The sequence below is a fragment of the Scophthalmus maximus genome, chromosome 13 (assembly GCF_022379125.1).
Source record: "Scophthalmus maximus strain ysfricsl-2021 chromosome 13, ASM2237912v1, whole genome shotgun sequence".
Lineage (NCBI taxonomy): Eukaryota > Metazoa > Chordata > Actinopteri > Pleuronectiformes > Scophthalmidae > Scophthalmus > Scophthalmus maximus.
Genome location: NC_061527.1, coordinates 5875601 through 5895088, shown reverse-complemented (window position 1 = coordinate 5895088; position 19488 = coordinate 5875601). Strand labels below are relative to the sequence as shown.

Below are 19488 nucleotides of genomic sequence, written 5' to 3'. Positions count from 1 at the left end.
ATAGTTGTATATCTAAGCAATGATGTATGGCTTTAATAGTATGCACACGTAACATATGTTGGAAACATTAAAATATTATAGCCCTATAAATTAAATTAGTTTGACGTAGGGGGTGAATGTGTTGTTGAATCTTACTGAAAAATATTCAGTACATAAGTATATTATTTGCTGATAAATGAGGTGCATTAAACCATAAAACTAATAGCAAGTCTAAACACTGATGTGTTGCCAAATAGGGTTTAACTGAAATGGTGTGTATCCACAAGCAAACAGGGCCTCGTTTGTGAAAGATTATATACTGTTACTTGTTCTGCATGGAGAATATTGGATTTTCTTTAAACTCTATGTTTTTCTTCAGTTATGTTAAACATGCACTCCCTGATTTTGAGAGTAAAACATCCTTTGAGTTTAGCTTCCATAGTTTAAAGGTCAACTGTCTTGCATTTCGCAAATAAAAACCAGAGTTTACTTTCAAGGTATCACATTTCTAGACCTTAGTGTCATCACACAGACAAAACCAAAATGATACACCCTGAAACTGAAAATATGAGTTAATTACATTTTTTCCCCCACTTAGTGCTCGTCTATTTAGCTTATTTTGTATTTCCAGAAGGCTGCAAGTTATGACGTGATGTAGTTTTCAAAACCGTGACCTTTGTCAATAAAAACAGTCATAGTAGTTATCACACTTGCACACACTCAGACACATTGGACACGCACACACACACACACACACACACACACACTGCAGACTCTTAAAGATAATTGCGTGTTGCAAAAGTTGGCATGAATCTCAAGACGCCAGAGAACTAAAACTGCGTCAACGGCACACAAAAATGACGTTGCGAGACATAGCAGCCGTTTAAAATGTCAGCGTATAACTGCTACTCCCAGAGCGGATTTGGTTTCAAAACATACATGCAGAGTCAAAATATTCGACAATGTAACCTGATTCCAGGTGAGCTGAAGAATTTGTAGGAGGAAAAAACGTCTACAGGATCACGGGGGTGCCAGACTTTTTCATAATGCCGCCTGTTGTTGTTTTTGTTGTTGTTGTTGTTTTTTTCCAGCGGATGGACGGATGTGGTCGGATGGCACAACAACATTTTGGGACACTGTCCTCCAACGGAAAAAGATTTTTGGAAGCAGCGCATTACGACTTATGTGGCCATTTTAAATACCGTAGACCTCCTGCGGCCGTTATGTTCACGGCTGCTAGAGGTCAGCGGCAGACCCGGTAGGTCAGTAGAGTTTGTGCATTTCAAAGGTTTTGCCTCGATTCTGTGATCGGGTTGATTCTCTGCCATTCACACAACAATAACCCTTACCTTTACAAGCTCTTCAAAACCATGCGTTGGTGAAGCCAATGAATCCCCCACGTTGTGCTGCGGCGAAAAGTATTCGTGTTGTACCTCCTGTGGATTTAGGAAACGGTCGATTTGGTCGTTTTTTAACCACATACAACAAAGTTCGTCGTGTGAGTTGGAGGACTTAGGTCTTACTTATGACTTATGTCCTTATCTTGTGATCTCTGCAACCATGAAGCAGGGGGCTCAGTCAAAGCTGCGCCAACCCACCTGTCGATTTCAGACGTCATCTTACCCCCACGTGAACAAAATATTTAGACATAGTTTAACTTCTTCGCCCATCAGTCCCGGCACGCATCATTTTGACGTGGCTTTTTTTCGACTCTTTCAACACAAGGACAACGCGGGGGTTGGACAGACAATGTGTCCAACTTTGACATGAAGAGCAATACAAGAGAGGAGGGAGACTTTGGAAATCCCGGGGTTCTGAGGGTCGGATCTGATCCCTTCTGACAGAAGACGGTTCATGTGATCCGCGAGAGGGAGGCTTAACCCTCTAGGCTGCATCGCACCCTCTCTCAGCCCGCTGCTTCAGATGAAAGTGTTTGAGCTGATTTCATGCAATGAGTTAGACGTACGGGGAGAGGGGAGGGTTTAGACACACAAGACTTTCACATTGTCTCGGTTTGTGTCTGACAAAAGTGTCCTGTGCAAGTCAACGCTCTTCAGAGAGAAAGTCTTCTTTGGAATACAAAATACAAAATCATGGAACTCTGGTGTTGGACCAAAGTAAGAACGATCTGCATACTGAAAACTTGGACCATGTTTTTCATATTTAATGTGTAATAGAACCCACAGGTCTATGTACACTCATACAAAGCATGTTAACCTACAATAGTATTGCGCTGAGGGGTCTATGTGTTGGACTGTATGGTTCGTGGGCCTCTATCAGCAGAGTGAATGTCAACTCATTCTTCTTTGCTAAACCATCCTCCTAGTTGTTGTGGCTGTCGTAAGACCCCTCAAAAAAACTCTCGTCTCCCTCCAGTCCTAATCAAAACGAACCCCTTGGCCTCAGAGTACATCCACGCTTACTGGTGGGATTTAAAGGCCTGGCACTGCTACAGCTATTGCCCGTATATCCACATGAATCTTTCATGTGCTCCATATATATCAAGCCAAAGTGTGCAGGCTGTATTTTTTTCCCCCTACGCGCCACATGCTGTGCTGCCGGGCTGTTTTAAGGTCGATGTTTGCTTTTTGAAATGTGCGTTCCAGGCGCCCGCTAAGGGGGGAATTGGCACCGGTGGTGTGAGGGATTGGTGCAGTGAGTGAGATAAGAGATAGGGCCCATTAGTGCGGGCTGTTAGCCTATTTAAAAGCAGTTAATTATTTACCTCATTTACCCTTCAGAGCCAACTGGGCCGGCCAGGGGTTTACTCATTAGACTGCTCCCCTGTTATTGAGTTGGACACAGGTAGCCAAGGGTCTGGACTCTTTAGATTTCACAGAGACGACGCGGCAGGATGGATGGTCGGATGCTTTTTTAAAAGGTGGTGTTGGAGCTCGACCTGGTCAGAGCAGGCCTCGTGCGGCCTGGCGGCAGCACAGCAGGGGGTTGGCCTAAAGTCCTTCAGCAGAAATTAGAGTTGTGCGTGATGGGGGTTCATTGAAGGGCAGGCCGTTTGCCAGCGGGCAACACACACACACACACACACACACAGACATTAACACACATGCACATATACCCCAGAAACACACACGGCCGCACACACCAGTTGATGCATGAATGAACACAGACCCGTACACAAAAAAAAGTTGGCGTGCGCACAAACAGCATCATGTCTCCCTCGTGGTCATTTGTACTTTAGGAAATCCCAAAAGCGCACGCACGCGCACACACACACACGGGCACACACACACGCACACACGCACACACTTAAAGTTGCTGCGCCATCGATGCACACAGAGAGGCAGTGGTGGTTGATCACTGTGTGTGTGTGTGTGTGTGTGTGTGTGTGTGTGTGTGTGTGTGTGTGTGTGTGTGTTCTCTGTTCAGCTCATTTATCTTTTCTGGGCGTTACGTATTTTTTTTCTTTCTAGGCCAGTTGCTTGCAGTGGGCAGGCTGGCGAATCTTATCTTATTAAAAAAAAGAGCCACTAGTTTGACCAGCATCTTCTCGCCTTCTCCCTCAGCGCCATCTGCCAACACCTCCACCACCCCTTTCCCACCCTCCCTCCCTCCCTCCCTCTCTTTTCTCTTCTTTCCGTCTCTGCTGAGGTTAGAAAAGAGGCAGGGCCAGTGGCACTCACAGAGACAGAAACAGAAAGGACGGGAGGTGACGGGGGCTGCTGCATGGCAGGTGAGAGGCGAACCAGCCCATGAGAATTTGACTCCTCTGTTTCTCCCCTGACTCACGATGCTCCCATTTTCTTGTTTTGCTCGTGCTCTTTCACCAATTTTACCCTCGTGAGCACTTTGCACCCTGGATTTGCCTGTTTCCATCTGCCGTGATTCCCTTTTTATTTGACCTGGCACTGCTCTTCCTCCTGCTGTGATCCGCGCTGCCACACCCCGACTCTGTCTTTCCTCACCCCCCTCGTTCCCCGGTCTATTTTTTGCAGCGCAGCACGCGAGTTTCACGTGTTTTTTCCTGCCGTGTGTGAGAAAGAGTGCAAAAGAGTTGTCAGCGTGTGAACGTGTCTGTGTGCGTGTTCGCAGAATGTTAGCACCCGTCTCACACAGCTTTGGCAGCCGCGCACATGGACGGGCTCAGCGGTTCCAGCACAGACACACACACACACACACACACACACACACACACACACAAACACAAACACACACACACACACACACATTACAGTCCAATGAGCATTGAGCGACTCAGTGTGGCAGTCGGCCAACTCTTTTCTTTTTTTCCAATGCAGTTTTTTGAACGCGTATGTGTGTTTTTCTGTGAGTACGAGCCGTTTTTCTCTGAGGGCCGTTATCATGCATCATGCAGATCAATAGAGTGTGAATTCATACGTGCTGATTTTATCCCACAGATTTTGTCTGCAGACTGTGCTGCACCAGCACCAGCACCAGCACCGCCTGTCTGGCTTTTTACACTCACTTGGCGAGAGACTGATAAGAAAAACAGTTGCGGGCGGGGCATGGGACATGAGGGTTATCTGTCCTTTGGCAGAGGAGGCCGCAGCAGGACAGGGGTGGTAACTGTAAGGCCACGTCCACAACTGACGCGGATAAATTTGAGGTGGCAACTCTTTTCCTTTTTTCTTTTTTTCTACATCCGTCCACAAACACTTTGTGAGCGAACGTGTGGTGTAAACCACAGCGATGTTTATCGCCCAGCGTGGCCTTTTCCGACGGGGTCGAGCATCATTGGAAGGTGATGACTCCAAAGTGAGCAAATGGATTATTATCCTGGTCACACGTGGGGCCGTGATGGAGGCACGCGTGGTTCTCTGGGTGTCTGCATGTGTGGACGGACTGACGCATTTGCCGGTGACAAATCGACTGCATTTTGGAACTACGGGCGAAAAAAACGTGACATCTGCTCATTTGCACCTTTTTCAAGATTCAGGCCCTCATGTTCGTAGAAACCTTTGTGTCGATGGTCCACTGGTGCACATGGGCAGATCTTCCTTCTCCTTTCACAACTTGAAGCTTTTTTTTTGGTTTTTTCCGCCCGGATTGATGCTCAGGCACCGAGCATCATGCATCTTCACTCGACTGTTTTTTTGTTTTTTTCTCTCGAAGGAAGCTTCACTGTCGCAAAATACAATGGGGTCAACCGCCACATGCATCCTGTACTTTCTCCTCGTCGTCTCTCTGAATATGAGCGGAATGCTTGGGCTCTGAGGTGATTCATCTTCTCACGGCTAATTTCCTTGCACGGAGGCAAAGGGAACTCGCAACTGCGACCGAACAATAGAACAACAGACTTAAAAGACCATCACTTTGTGTCTCGTGGTCTTTGGGTTTTTTTTTGTTTTTTTTGTATAAAACTGAGTTCCTATTGTTCGCCGTGAGCTTAGAAAGAAAATAATTTCAATTCAGCACTCGTAACCAGAACATACCGTTTTAATATAAGATAATCATAATGGATTTTCTTTTCAACCACCACAGCTGGAAGTAATCAGCTTTTACCTTATTTCTCCCCAACGTTCATTATTGCTCATTATATTTACATTGAATTGCATGTTTCTGCCTACAATTTAAATTTGCAGCTACTCCGAAAAGAATAACGCTACTGAAGTGAACTGTATCGCCTCCTCACTACAGCCCTGTGGGAATCATTTAACCACCGTGTAATGAGGGCCTACTGACGGAAGTTCCCTCTTTCAGTTTTTTCTCCTCTGGCATTGAGAGCCAGATGTGAACAATCGGGGCCCCGGCTGAATACGGACTGGATCATAACTGAAGAGAAGAAATCTAGATGAAGAACGGGCGCGGATCCGACAGAACTGGAGTGAAGAAGATTAAACGGCAAATTGGCCTAAAAGATGTATTCTAGTAGAGCAACGGTGTTGAAATGTACTATACATAGACGGAGGGGTACTCTCAGACTGGAGTGGGATGGACGAGTCACTAGACTGTGCCCAAATAGCTCCTCTCGAGGAGCGGAGCGATTGATCTGTTCCCGCAGAGCACACACACACACACACACACACACACACACACACACACACACACACACGCACGCACACGCACACACACGCGCGCAGACTATAAGAGCTCGGAGATGTCAGATGAATGTCTCCTGCAGTTCTGCCTTCATGATCCGGATGCTGACGTCCTTCATTCGATTTGGTCCAGCGATCGGAAAACTTCCCGGCTCCCAGCTCGCCCTGTCCCCGCATTTTCGTCAGTCCTCCTCAGTCCGCTGCTGCCGCGAGGCGTCATTCCGCGCCCTACCCTCAGCGTGTCATTGTGCAAAAGCGTCATCCACATCTGCGGCGCCCTCGATCGAAACCAATTTGCAACATCCGCTCCTGTCCCTCACTCGGGGGAGCTGTTCTGGTAATTGGACACAGATGAATACAAAACGGACCACAGCAGATTACATTTTTTTTTTTGGAAGTAACATAATCAATGATTAATGATGAATGTTCCATACTATTCGTCAGATGTTGAAATGCTAAAGCATTGTTGAACAGTGGCAGAGGGAGAATGAGTTGTGCTAACCATGTATTGTCAGTTACGCAACACTCGAGCCACCTTTAGCCGCCGGGGCAGGCGGCAAATCCCCGAGCACACTGAAAAGTGCACCGGTGCGTTTCGTTGCTGAGGAATTCCACTTTTTTATTTGCAGGAGGGACGGCTGTGTAATTTCCTCTTGCCCAGAGTAACGCGGCGAAAACTGCACCGGTCAGACCTTTTTTTTTTCTTTTTTTTTTAAGCAGGGGGTTCACACGCAGGAAAGCACAAGCTCAGGCCCCCCGGCCTCTTGAAATCCAGGACACGAGATATACGAAACACAACACAGCCACTTCACCTGCCACGCGGCGCCGTATCCGCGGACGTCTTGCTCTTTGCCACAGACGAAAAACAATCACCCGCCGCGGTCCTGAATGATACCTCTTCTTAATGGAACGAGGCAAAACCAGATTGGTTAAAAGGGTTTTTAAATCCTTCCGGCTGGCCCCATCCGATTGATTCCTCTGCTGAGGAGGGCGAGACAAGCCCGGGAGTTGGTCGTGGTGCGGTAACTGCTGTAAAAAGGGATTTTCACCCTCGTGAAATTGCAGAAAGGTCTTGGAGCGGCCTCAAATGCTTAAAAATGGGCGACTTAAAACCCCCAAATTAGTTTGCAGAATAATCTCTGGCTGTCGCTGCCCTGCTGAAATTGCACTCTCGCACGATTGTGCTTCGGTGGGCATATGCGACCAAAGGTATTTGGTAATTTGCATATATTTATCTGTATCGCCGCAATTTGCCTGCACGTGTGCTCGTTGAGAATTTGTTTGTGTGCGCGCGTGTCTCCCGCCGGCGTATTAAGGCGGACAGTCCTGTTTGTATACTCAGGGTATAGTGCGAGAGCAAACAGAGATAACTGGTCCCACGTCAGGCCTGCGGTAGGGACTCAGAACGTTACCTTGTTGCTGTTGCTGGTCCGCCTGTGTCTCCCTGCCCGGCTGCTGCTTGCTTGCAGTTTCCTCCACAGCTCCCCCAAGATGGCTGACAGACACTTTACGGCTGCGGCCGTCGCTTGGGTCCGTGTGAGAGGTCACAATGCAATATCGTGCGCTGGTTTTTCTTCTTCTTTTTTTAATCAGATGGAGTTGGCAAACATTACAGGGGGAGAGATGGGAGAGAGAGGGGAAACACTAACAGTCGAGCGTTCTGCACGTGGGAGATATGAGCTTGTGCAGCTGCCGCTCCCTTCCCGCGGTCCCTTTTCCCATCCGCCCCCACCCCCCACCCCCCCTCCTGTCCCCTGCTCCCGCTCCCCAATCTTATTTCCTGTGGGCCTGTCTTCTCTCCGAGCCTGCTCTGTGTCAGTGTATTAGACTAATTCAATCTCCAGTACACAGCCACTCCAATGTAATGACCCATGACATTCAATTAATGCTGCCTCCCCCCCCCCCCTCCATGATAGGTTGGGTCAGCAGTCATTTTATGTCCATGTGTGCGTTCGTGTAGTGTGGTGATATATGTGTGTCTCTGTGTGTGTGTGTGTGTGTGTGTGTGTGTGTGAATCCATGAGTGGGTGTACGTATGTATAATTTGACAAAGATGGCAGTCGGTGTAGCCTCACTTGATAGCATCACATCCTGTTTTTGTGAAAATGTTAATGTCTGGCTTTTTTCCCGAACGCGAGTTTTTTTAGACATTGTAAAATGCATCGTCAGGTACTGACTTTATTCCCCGGGTTCCAAAAAAACCCAAACAAATGAAACCAAACAACCATATTGCGTGTGCTGCCGGTGACACATGAAAAACCTCTGGCTGTCAGCATGGGCTTATTTACCTTCCTCTCATTACTCCTGCCCGCCGGGCCTTCACGTGTTGTAGCCTCTCAGCAGCTGTCACACTTATTGGATTGCCGGTGAAAGATCGCCGCGAGTCGTACGGCGGCTGCGGCCATGTGTTTTTTTAACTCTGCGTTCTGCGTTTGCCGTTCATGCACAGTGACTCAACACACACACACACACACACACACACATATTAAAATGCGTACTGTTGAGCAATATGAGCACATGCACGTACGCAAACCGCGACAAAAGCGAGCGACTAAATTGGTGCCGACACGCTCGCGAACACTGTTTTGGACACAGATGCCCGTGGGTTGTATTTTTAGCCCCTTTCAGCCTTGCAACAAACACAATCTCTTTGGATTAACACAGCCATTATGAGCTTTCAGCTCATAGCCGTTGTGAGTATAATCCAGTGTGGATCATGCGTCATTGTTGTCACCAGGGACTTCCGATATTTGAGGACTGACCTCACCTGGACGATCTACTGGTTACGATGCTGCGGTCGCACTGCCGCGCCATGCCGGCGGACTGGATGTTATAGCTTATCGTTTATGGTAATCATCCATATTACCCTGCCGCAGCTCATCAAATCCAACGCGATACCGCCGAGGCCTTCATTAGCCACACAAGCGTGTGGGAGTGACTTTAATTAAAAGGAGAAACTTTACAAATCCTCACAGCGGCACTGGGGGGAAGGTCAGGTAGAGACTCGTTCTCATTAAGGAAATCCCTCACTGTTCTCTCAACTCACTGATTCGTTCTGTGGTGTTTATTTTTCTCTCTCTTCTTCGCAGCATTATCTCTTCTGCCACTTCTCTGTCTGTGCTCATCCCCCCCGTCCCCGTCCCCGTCCCCCGTCATATCCATCTGCCACGTTTAAGATTTCACTCTCCATCTTTCTCCTCACGCTCTTTAAGCCATCTCCATTCCTTCCTCTCTCTCCTTCTCTACCTCCTCCGTCTCCCTGTCCCTCCTCCGTTCTCTCCTCCCATCCTACCTCTGTCTCTCCACGTTGCTGTAATGATCTCATTAAGGAGGGTTTTGTTGCCTGCCCACTGTGTGTGATCGCCAGCGGGGCCCGGCTGTACTTCACTCGGCAATTACGGGCAGCATTCCTCTGTTCCCCGAATCTGCTAATTAAGCCTCAAGGACAGCGAGCCGGCCGCCGTCGCATTAGGCCCGGGGAGGCGTCAGGAATGCCCCGTGCGCGCTCTCCTCTTCCACTCCTGGGACACAGACGCAGGAGGGGTGGACTGAAGGGACGGTTGCCATGGTAGCAATCACACGGACGTCAGATCGTGTACAGCGGCTGTCGAGTCTGCTGGATCAGCGCGCGTCGCCAATGTATGCGTGTGTGTGTGTATCTGCTCATCTGTGACATAGACAACAATTGTGCTCCAGGTCACCCATTCTTTTCATTATTATCACTCGGCGTATGAAGACGGAGGCCAAATGGAGCTTGTCACAGGCGCTGTTTAGGCCCCTCTGTGGCCCGGCCTGTCATTTTGATTGATTGCATTGCCAAGTCGTGTAACGCTTGCCTCGCAATGTGTCCCCACTCGGCACACTGCAACCCAACACACTGCTTACCACGTGGCTACTCCGAGCTACGGCCTGTGTTGTCCAAACGAGCTGACACGTCGGAATACGATGCAATGGAGGCCGTTGAAAATCCGTTGTACGAGCGAGTGTGTCATACGCAGCGCAGTGTGGTTGGCTTCTGGAAAAAACGAGGTCAGCCGAGAGCTGCCTGAGCCGCTATAGAGAAAGTGTAATTCGGTTTTGCGAGTGCCGAGAGTCTCTATGCATTTTTCAGTATCGCACACTTAGATAAATGCAACGCGGAGGTGTTCCCATTCTTTCTCCAGATATGAAAGCAGTCACTTCAAAAAGGGAAAACTGCCACTTAAGAGACAGAGTTCCTGTATTTCCTAGTACAAGGGGCCCTTAAGTTATGTATGTGAGTGTAAGAATAAAAATGAAATGACCTGTAAGAGGAAACACCATTAAAGTATGATATCTTTTACCGTTTCATTGTTATTTCACTCTTTGCATAATGTTATCAGTGAAAGCATCAACACTGACTTGTAACCCAGGGGGCATGATAGAGGACAATGCATGGAAACCTGGTGTAACAGAAAAAACCTGCATCTGCGGTACCTGTTCCAATGCACCGCCTCCCGACAAAAATAACGAAAAATGTTAATTTACCCTCGCTGAAACTGCCTCAGATGTTGAGGTCGGAACTCCGGCACTTATTAAAACCGGAGCTGCGGGCACAGTTTTTTCTTAGGAAGCAGACATTTTCTCCAGTGACACAAATTTGCATGGAAATTGCGTGCATTATGTGTGGCTATTTGCTAAATAGCCTCGGAGTTGATATTTGGCTATGAAGGGGGTGTAGTAAGTGTTCATTTAATATGGATTTCTCCTGTGCGGCTTGCTCAAAAGCTGGACGAATTGCCCCGTACTTTATTAGTAGTATTGGATATTTTATTAGGGAAGCTTTGCGTAAGCTCTTAAAGGTTTTGACTCCCCTCGCTGAACTGTTTTCCCATCCCACTCAACTCCACTCTGCACTAAGCTCGTTGTAAAAAAAAGAAATGCACAAAGGTCTCTGGTTTCTTGGCTACTCCAACGTGGAACAACTGATCCAAGGTGGCACCAAATGGAACGTGTCCCCTTCCGTGGGCCTGTCCAGGGCTGTGTTGACATGAAATGGCTTTTTGAAGGTTTGACTTGGCGAGGCAAATTACATCAAGTTAATATACATAATGACAATGCATTACCCTTCAAGTTTATCCTCAGTTAGAGTAGAGCAGAGCTGGGACTGCACAATTTGTACTTATTTGTTAACTTTCAGGACTAAATTGCATTTGAGCTGAATGAATGAAATCCTTTACAATTTGGACTGCTAGACGTGCTGCCATTCTGTATACAATTCTAGTACAACGGCTTGTCATTATCGATAACTACATGCGCATTGGAGCTTTGCATTAATCATGAACTAAACAGTTTACTTCAAGACTCTTGTCCATCTCTTGGGTTACGTTTGACATAAGTCAGTATATTTTCCTCCCCGGCAGCCTGGCCAAGCGCACGTTCTTCTTGAATATCTAATCTCAGAGAGATAAATATTTGTTCTCTTGCTATATGGAGCAGTTGATTATTCCAGTTGCTTTACTAAAATAATAACTATTCAGCGGGGTTTTGGAGAACATGTAACTTCAACAAAGGAAAATTTGTTTCCTGGAGCCTTTAGGACTTTAGGCCTCATTGCTTCTTATTGTTTCTTTCTGTTTCTTTCTTTTGTAAAAAATGAGACATGGCAGGATGTAGAAACGAGTTCTGTTCAGAGGATTATGTGTATGTGTACAATAATTAACTTATAGCTCTCTCCTTTCTGTTTTGTCCAGGCTGCCAGCTCCAACTGTAGCAAACGCAAGTCGATGACTGAGAACTCCGCCTCCCATGATGGACAAGAAAGGTGGTGCGTGTCACTATGTCAACATTTCTCTTGCTTTTAACTCACTGTAACAAATATTTTATTTTTTTCAGTGCAGAAATTTGTTCAGTTTTGTTATCTATGAATCCAATTTGCCTCCATTGCATAATACAGTCTTTGACATAAGGCCGTTACATGTTTAAGTTCCTGTTCCTGAATGCAGCCAGAAGAAAGAGCTTATTTCCTGCAGGTGATAACTGTCCCCTGTCTCATACTGTATTCATAAGTTGACACAGCGTGAGCAGCATTATGCATGCTGATGAGTTTGTTTTGGCATGATCGCCGCATGATAATTACTTACCCAGTAAGTGATAGGATACGGTTTTAGATAATGAAGCACCATGTGTGCCACGCAGTACAACCTAACAGTACAAGTGAAATGACAATGTCGATGATAATGTGTAATTTGGTTCATGTTAATTTGTCAAGCAATTGCACATGTGAATCAATTTTTGATTTCAGTTATTAATATTATTGCTGCTATTATGTGGTGTACTAGGAGAAGGAACATTGCTTGATTGAATGAATTTAATTCTGATTTCTTACAGCCAACGGCTTTCAGACCAAGGCTGCTGAGGGCGGTGTTCCGAGGAAGCAGTTGCCCTACTCAGTGGAGACTCCCTATGGCTTCCACCTGGACCTGGACTTCCTCAAGTATGTTGATGATATTGAAAAGGGAAACACCATCAAAAGGGTCCACATCCAGCGCAGGGTCAAGGGCCCGCCCAAATTCAGCACACTACCCAGGAATTTCAGCCTCCCTGGGCACGGAGCCAGGCCTGCCTCTAAGGAAAAGGACAGCACATGGTCGGGGACGTCCACCCTGGGGCCCAAGCCTAAATCGCGGGTGACGGAGGTCCAACAGATCTTTGACTTCAGGGCAAATGAAGGGGGGACCCCCAGCCAGAGCAGCAGGGGGACAACCAGTCAGGGAAGTGGTTGGGTTTCAGCTAAGCCCAGAGAGGAAGTGGGCATGGGGGCTCGGGCTGTTGAAGAGAAAACCGTGGGGAGCCAAAGTCGGCCGAATCTGCTCCGGGCCTCAAGCATGCCGGTCACCCTACAGCAGCGGAAGGGCTCTGATTCAAGCAGTCCGGATCGGATCGTGGGAACACCAGAGAATGGCTCAACGGAAAACATGTTCCGTCCTTCACCAGACATAACAGAGAGACGCGCTGTTCCCCAGGAACGAACGGGGCTTCACCAACAGATCACGGTGGCCCTGAAGCGAGTCAGAGAGCTGGAGGAGCAGGTCAAAACCATCCCTGAGCTGAAGGCTCAGATCTGCTCGCTGAGGGAGGAGAGGGAAAAGCTTCTGCTGCAGCTGCAGCTGCAGCGCCAGGCCCAGGCCCAAGCACAGATTTCCACATCGCCTTCCACAATAGCCCCGAGTTCTGACACTGGGTCACACGCTCAGCCGTGTGCGCACAGGCCCGCAGAAGGGCTCAGCTTAGCGCTGACGACCCGAACCACTGGTGTGACAGAGAAAAGTAGGGTGTTACAAGCAGAGAGTTCCCCAGCACATGGACAAACGGGAGAGTGTTCAGCACAAGAATCAGAGAGACTTACACAGCCGTCGGAAAAATCAGACAAACAGAAAGAGACAATCGAGCGTCCACTGGAGCACGCAGTGCAAAAGCTATCACGTGACATGGCGGGACAGGAATTAACATCACTTAGGGTGGCTATTAAAGACACGGGGACCGGCAGTACCCAAGATGGTAATGCGGAAAAAGCGAGAGAACCCGAGGAGGAGACAGACAGTCTGCAGATGGTGCAGGAGAAGCTAATGATACTGGAGGATAAACTCACTCGGGCCAGCCAAGAGCTGGAGAACACTAATAGTCTTTTGAAAGAACAAATAGAGGAGAACAAGGTAAAAGAGGATAAAATAATACAACTGAGTGAGGGAATGAGAGTGGAGATGTGTAGTCCAGAAGCAGACAGCAGGCCGAGGAGAGAGAGCATCGACACGGGAACAGTGACAGAGAAGGTCGATTTTGCCAACCAAGAGACAGAGACGGAGTCGGTTAATAAAGTAGACAAGGGTACAGACACGGATAAAATCTGTGTTGAAATATGCGTACCCAAAGCAAGTGTCGTGGGCATAGATCTAGTGGCCGACGCTACAGTCGAAACACATGACCAGGTGACGGAGACGGAGGCGGAGGTGTCTGCGGTGAGCCCACCGAGACCCAGAGCCAACAGCATGGAGCGGGGCACGGTGACCGAGAGGATCGCCACCCAGGATCAGACGACTGAGACGCCAGTGGCCGAGAGGGTGAACCAGGTCACGGAGACGGAGGGAGAGGCAGTGACCGACCAGCCGCAGAGGCCGAGGGCCAGCAGTGCAGACCGAGGCACCGAGACGGAGAGGGTGGGCACCGTGGACCGGGTGACGGAGACGGAGGCGGCGCAGAGGGCCGACCGGCAGACGGAGACGGAGATGGCGAGACGACAGGACAACAATCCAGGCCGAGGCGCGGAAGCAGAGAGTCAAGTGGGAGGAGGCGCAAGCAGCGAAAGGGTAGTGGGTGTCGACGCTCTGGTCAGTGAAAGACTGGATGACGGGGAAGCAGAGGAGAGACTTCGGAGAGATTGTGAAAGTGCTGTCATGAAAGTTGTCACAGACAGTTTAGTCATTGTTCTAGAAAGTGCACCGGAACAAACTGCCGCTTCGGACGCTGTAAGCAACAATGAAGAGCGCACCGGTTCGCCAGCTGCGACAGGGGACGATAAAGAACCTACGATTGAAACGAGTGGTGCGCAGAAAGACTCGGAAACAAAAGAAAGTACAGACCCAGAGATTGTAGTGACAGAAATCGCCGAAACAAAGCCGATCACCGCGGAGAGTGGAGAGAAGAAAGACACAGCCGAGGGTGAGATTGTGCGCGTGGCGGTCAAAGAGACGGCGGTCGATGACGTGGTTGTCACGGCAGCGGAGGATGCGGCCGTGAAGACAGCGGCTCCCGTGAGGCCTCAGAGGGGCCGGAAGCCCTCAGCAGAGCAGGCGCAGCCGCCACCTCTTCAACTGCAGGCTGCGCCCGTGCGTCCTCGTAGGGGGTCCAGCGAAATTCAAGACAAGCAGCCTCGGGCGCAAGCGCAGGACGCACCTCAGCCGGAGGCTCAAACCCCGACGCAGCTCACGGAGCAAGTGAGACATGAAGCCCCGTCCGGGTCCCTGGTTGAGGACAAGACCCAAGCAAAGAAACCTCCCGGGGAGTCTGTGGAGGAAAAACCTCCGTCGCAACCTCAGGGCCCGTCTCCTGGCTCCGGTGGCGCCCAAACCCGTCCTAAATCGATTCTAGCCAAGGCTCACTCGCAAACCTCTGCAACTCGACGAGGCGCAAAAGAGCTCAAGGCACAGCAGAGGGGGGCCACCGTCTCGCAGCCGCCAAGTCGTGGATCGGGAGAAGCCCAGCCCCGCCCGACTCGCCAGGGGTCCGGCGATTCGCAAAGTTCGTCTCAGGGCTCTCGTCGGAGTTCCGGGGAGACTCCGCCCCCTCACAAAGACGCCGGCGAGACGCCCTCCCTGCGCAGAGGCTCCGGTGAGACCGCCCAGCGGCGCGGTTCGACCGAAGCCCAGGCCTCCCGTCGGGACGGCGGCGAGGCCCAACCTTCCGGCAGGGGATCCAGCGAGTCGCCGACCTCGCCCGCGGCCCTGGGCCAAGTCGTGACCCGGTTAACGGGGCTTCTGGGGGAGCAGTGGGCCCAGCTGGGGAGCAGCTCCGGAGCTCAGCAGGCGGCCGGCCAGCAGGAGAGCCACGGCGCGCAGAAACAGACGGCGGGCAAAAGAGCAGAGGCGGGAAAGGGGGCGACAGCCAAGCCTGCGGGGAAAGCGCTCCCTGCAGTGGCAGCAGCAGCGACAGGGAAACCTGGTCCTTCCAAAATGAGCTCCATCCAGAGTCAACTGGTCAGCTCCCTCAGCGTCCTCTCTGCCTTCTACTCGCCAGCCCAGAAAGCTGCCGCCGCTGCCAGCAAGCAGCAAGAACAAGGTAAGACCCAGTGGTTTGTACTTTACACACGACTAGTCATCAGTCTGTCACATACCTGCTTATTTGTCATATCCACTGAATCGACCCCCCTTCACAGCTCATACTCTCTACCCCACTCTATTATAAGATGTCAAACGTCGTCTAAAAAGTCTGATGATTCATACATGTATGTTTGTGTACAACTAGGTAGCCTTGAACTTTAATTTCCCATCCTGCTCTCCCTTGAATAAGAAGACATACAGCCCAACATCGCCTGAAAGGCTTGACAGATTTCCATGGTGTCACTGGTTTAGAGTGAAGATTTTGTATTTACAAATAGATATTGTGTCTTGAAGGGATTCCACCTATAGTACCATATGGACACAAAGTATTGTGTACCTGACTTAGGGGATGTGTGGCAGTTTGGTTGTGATGAAGGAATGAAAGGTGTCACTTGCCTCATTGGACTTCACTTGTGTGTGTTTTTTTTCTCGCTCAAGCTTCGATCAAAGTTCATGGCTGTATCGTCACCATTAGTGTCCCAACTTGCAGATAGAAGTGTGTCCCGATCAATCGATTGTTCAGACAGGATGCGCGGCGACAACACGTTCGTTTAGTTCGATTAGTTTCGATTGAGTAGTAAAAGGAAAAGTGATTTTTCTTTTCTTCACTATCTAATACTTTTCCAGTAGTCTTATGACGCTTAGTGATATGGACTCCATGATTTTGCGTCATATATACCTGTGAATACTTTTTTTGTGATTCTTCCTGAGAGGAAAAAAATATCTGCCATTCCCTCTAGTTCTCAGTTATTTGTTTTAGTATATTTTCTCTTTTGATTTCCATCTCTCTGCGGAATCTGACACTAAAGCTTCTCCAACAGCTCGTGAAATTTTATGGTTTGATCGCATCAAGGGCATAATTATTTCTTGCTTCACACAGCATAGAGAAACACTCTGTCTCGCACAGGGAAGTGCACATGTACGGGCGCGAGCACTTACTTACAGTACACAGTTGAATGGACACTCAAGCAGAGGCCCTCACACACACACACACAAAGACACAAACACACACACACACACACTCACACACACATCTTGATGCTTTTTCTTCTATTCCTTGATGTCTCGCTGTTCTGTTTCTGGCCCAGGAGCTGAATCACTCTGCTATCACACACATATTTTATGTTCAAGAGTTCATTTTAAGTTCAGTGTTGGAAGTACAGTATATAACAGTACTTTTAAGTGCTTCGTGTGTGTGTGTGTGTGTGTGTGTGTGTGTGTGTGTGTGCGCGCGCGCGCGCTCCCGCGTGTGTCTGCCTAGATACAGTTTATACTGTGCGTGTATTCGCAAGACTGTCACGGTGTCTCCGGAGTAGCTGTCTACATCTTTGACAACTGAGATTCCCGGCGTGACTTGACTTTGACCTCAAAATTACACCGGCGTTCAGCTTCTGCTCATCCTGGAAACATAACCCACTGCTCTCCCTGCGAGAACTCTCAATTCCTCCTCAGAGTTCAGCTCTGGAGATTTGTACGGACGAGTGAGGTTCTCGCCGACAAAGTGAGAGAAGGATGAATCACGCCATTGTTTTATTTATTAGAAGATAGTAAGAGGATATATTCAAATACAAAAAAAAACATTCACCACCCACCCTCCTCCTCCTTGCTGACTGCTGCTTTCTCCTGAGAGTTACTGGAACCTAAAAGCATCATTCTGCTTAGATGGTGTTCGCTGGGATTCTTTTTTATTTTTTTTGGGCTCAAGGCCACACCCTTATGTCCTTGCATAAAACATTACGGAGCCTCTGCATCATGTCTGCTGTCAGGCGCAATGTAGACAGCCATCCCTGGCTTAGGGCCAATGGGAGTGAGCCAAAGGGAGCCCATGCAGAATCAATTATTGGGCAGTTTCATGCCTAAGTAGGCCTGGCAATGTCAAGGTTGTATGTCGTTAATAAGGCCTGCAATACTGACCTGTGTATTTTGCCTTTGTACTCTGTGCGTTGTCCTGCGATACGTTCGTAGAGCCAGAGTTACGGCGATAGTCAGTTGATTTGGTCACTTCTCGACTGCTTGTCATCATATTCCTGAAATTCCTACTGTCTTCATGTTAACTGCCTTTTACCTGGTCCGTTTTTTCTTGACAGCGTGGTTCTTTTCCCATTGTTTTTCATCTTTTCCTTGTCTGGAGTATAGAGATGTGGCCCTAGCTACGCCTTTCTCTGCCAACACATGGATTCCACTGTACATGCTTTATAATTGCAGCCAGAGCTTCTGAAATATCACACAGGCTCAAAATGTTTTGGCATTCTTATACATAGAAAAGTGAATACAAGTCAACACGTGCAAACTGTGAATGCCTGTGCCAGTGTCAGAATCATGTAGTGCTTTAACTCGTTGTCTGATGACCTATAACTTAATTTAACTACATTATTATTATTACCTACCCATGGTGGAGAAAAATGCACTGCTAATTCATAAGGTTATGAATTGAAAAGAAGGCCAGACAAAGTTTCTATAGAGGCTGTTGTTCATTTACAGTAACATTCACATTTATAAATGGTTGACAAAGAAAAAGTGTCATAATAAAGTGTCGGGACACCATGCGCCACCAGAACAACTTCAGTGCTCATCGGCACAGATTCACAAAGTCTCATAACTCTATTGGAGGGATGAACCACATTCTGCCATAATTCAGTGCGTCCAAATAAATCCCCTGTTGGCGCTCAACTGGATTTAGATCTGTTAATTGTGAAGGTCATCGCATATGAATCACGCCATTTTAATATTCCCCAAACCATTTGGTAACCCCTCATGTCCTTCCTCACCTCATCGGCTCAGGATTCTCCTGCATTCTGCACTCAAGTTATGTTTTCATCTATAGAATATCAAAGTATAGTAGTAACTATTGTCAAACCGTGTTAATCTCACAATGGCTGGAGGTTTTCAGTAGTCAATATCGGTTGACTTTAACAGATGATCCGACCTAAGTCGTGCTCTTCATCATATAGGTGACAGGCAGTGAAAAAACACCACGCCGTATTTTGTGTTTAAGTGTGGGGCGTTCCCGACATTAATCTCCTCCACACGAGCACAGATAACATAAACACATGCCCGCCCCAAATTCCAAACAAGCCTAATGGATTGTTCCTTACCTCCTCTCTTTCTCCCCCTCTCTCTGTTTCATCCCCTTCACCAGGTCTCAAATCCATCATGAAGAAAAATGGAGTCGCCGACAAGCAGGGGAATAAGGGAGCCAAGAAAAACCTGAAGTTTGTTGGGGTGAATGGAGGGTAAAATCTTCTTTTTAATCAATGTCCAATCGCTGAGCAGCTCTGTTTAAATGGGCGGCGGTGTGTTTTAAAAAATATAAATATTTTCTGATTACTCTTCTACTCCTACAGGAGAATGTAGCCTTAGAACATATTCTGTGAACGTACCAGCGCAGTAATTAAAAACAGTTCTGCATTTTTTTTTTTTTTTTTTTGCGTCTTCAGATTCGATTGCTCAGTTCTTCAAAAACAAGGATTACATATATCCTTCGCCCGACTCGTCGGGGTTTAACGCGGTGCATTCTGCAAAAAGTGGCTTCAGTGGGATTAGCCTGTTGGGGCCGCACAATAACTCCAGGTAATCTTAAGAGTTTGTCACAAATTAATAGCTGGATAATTGGTTTTCCTGGCCGATATAGAGCAAAAATGTGCACCACTGGCTACATT

General features: G+C 48.2%; 1 protein-coding gene across 5 annotated transcripts in view; it reads left to right on the top strand.

The window, feature by feature from the left end:
• The window catches only part of kank4 (KN motif and ankyrin repeat domains 4), a 66244-nt gene that overhangs the window by 35448 nt on the left and 11308 nt on the right, over positions 1 to 19488 (top strand). For 2 of the 5 annotated variants that reach the window (XM_035648582.2, XM_035648581.2), the window contains exons 2-4: positions 11708 to 11781; positions 12345 to 15788; positions 18969 to 19062. In XM_035648582.2, coding sequence (XP_035504475.2) covers positions 11763 to 11781; positions 12345 to 15788; positions 18969 to 19062 — 3557 coding nt within the window. In that variant the 5' untranslated portion in view covers positions 11708 to 11762. Of the gene's footprint in view, positions 1 to 933; positions 959 to 3529; positions 3671 to 4535; positions 6334 to 11707; positions 11782 to 12344; positions 15789 to 18968; positions 19063 to 19488 lie in introns of those variants that run through there. The other 3 variants (XM_035648584.2, XM_035648580.2, XM_035648583.2) reach the window with 3 other exon arrangements.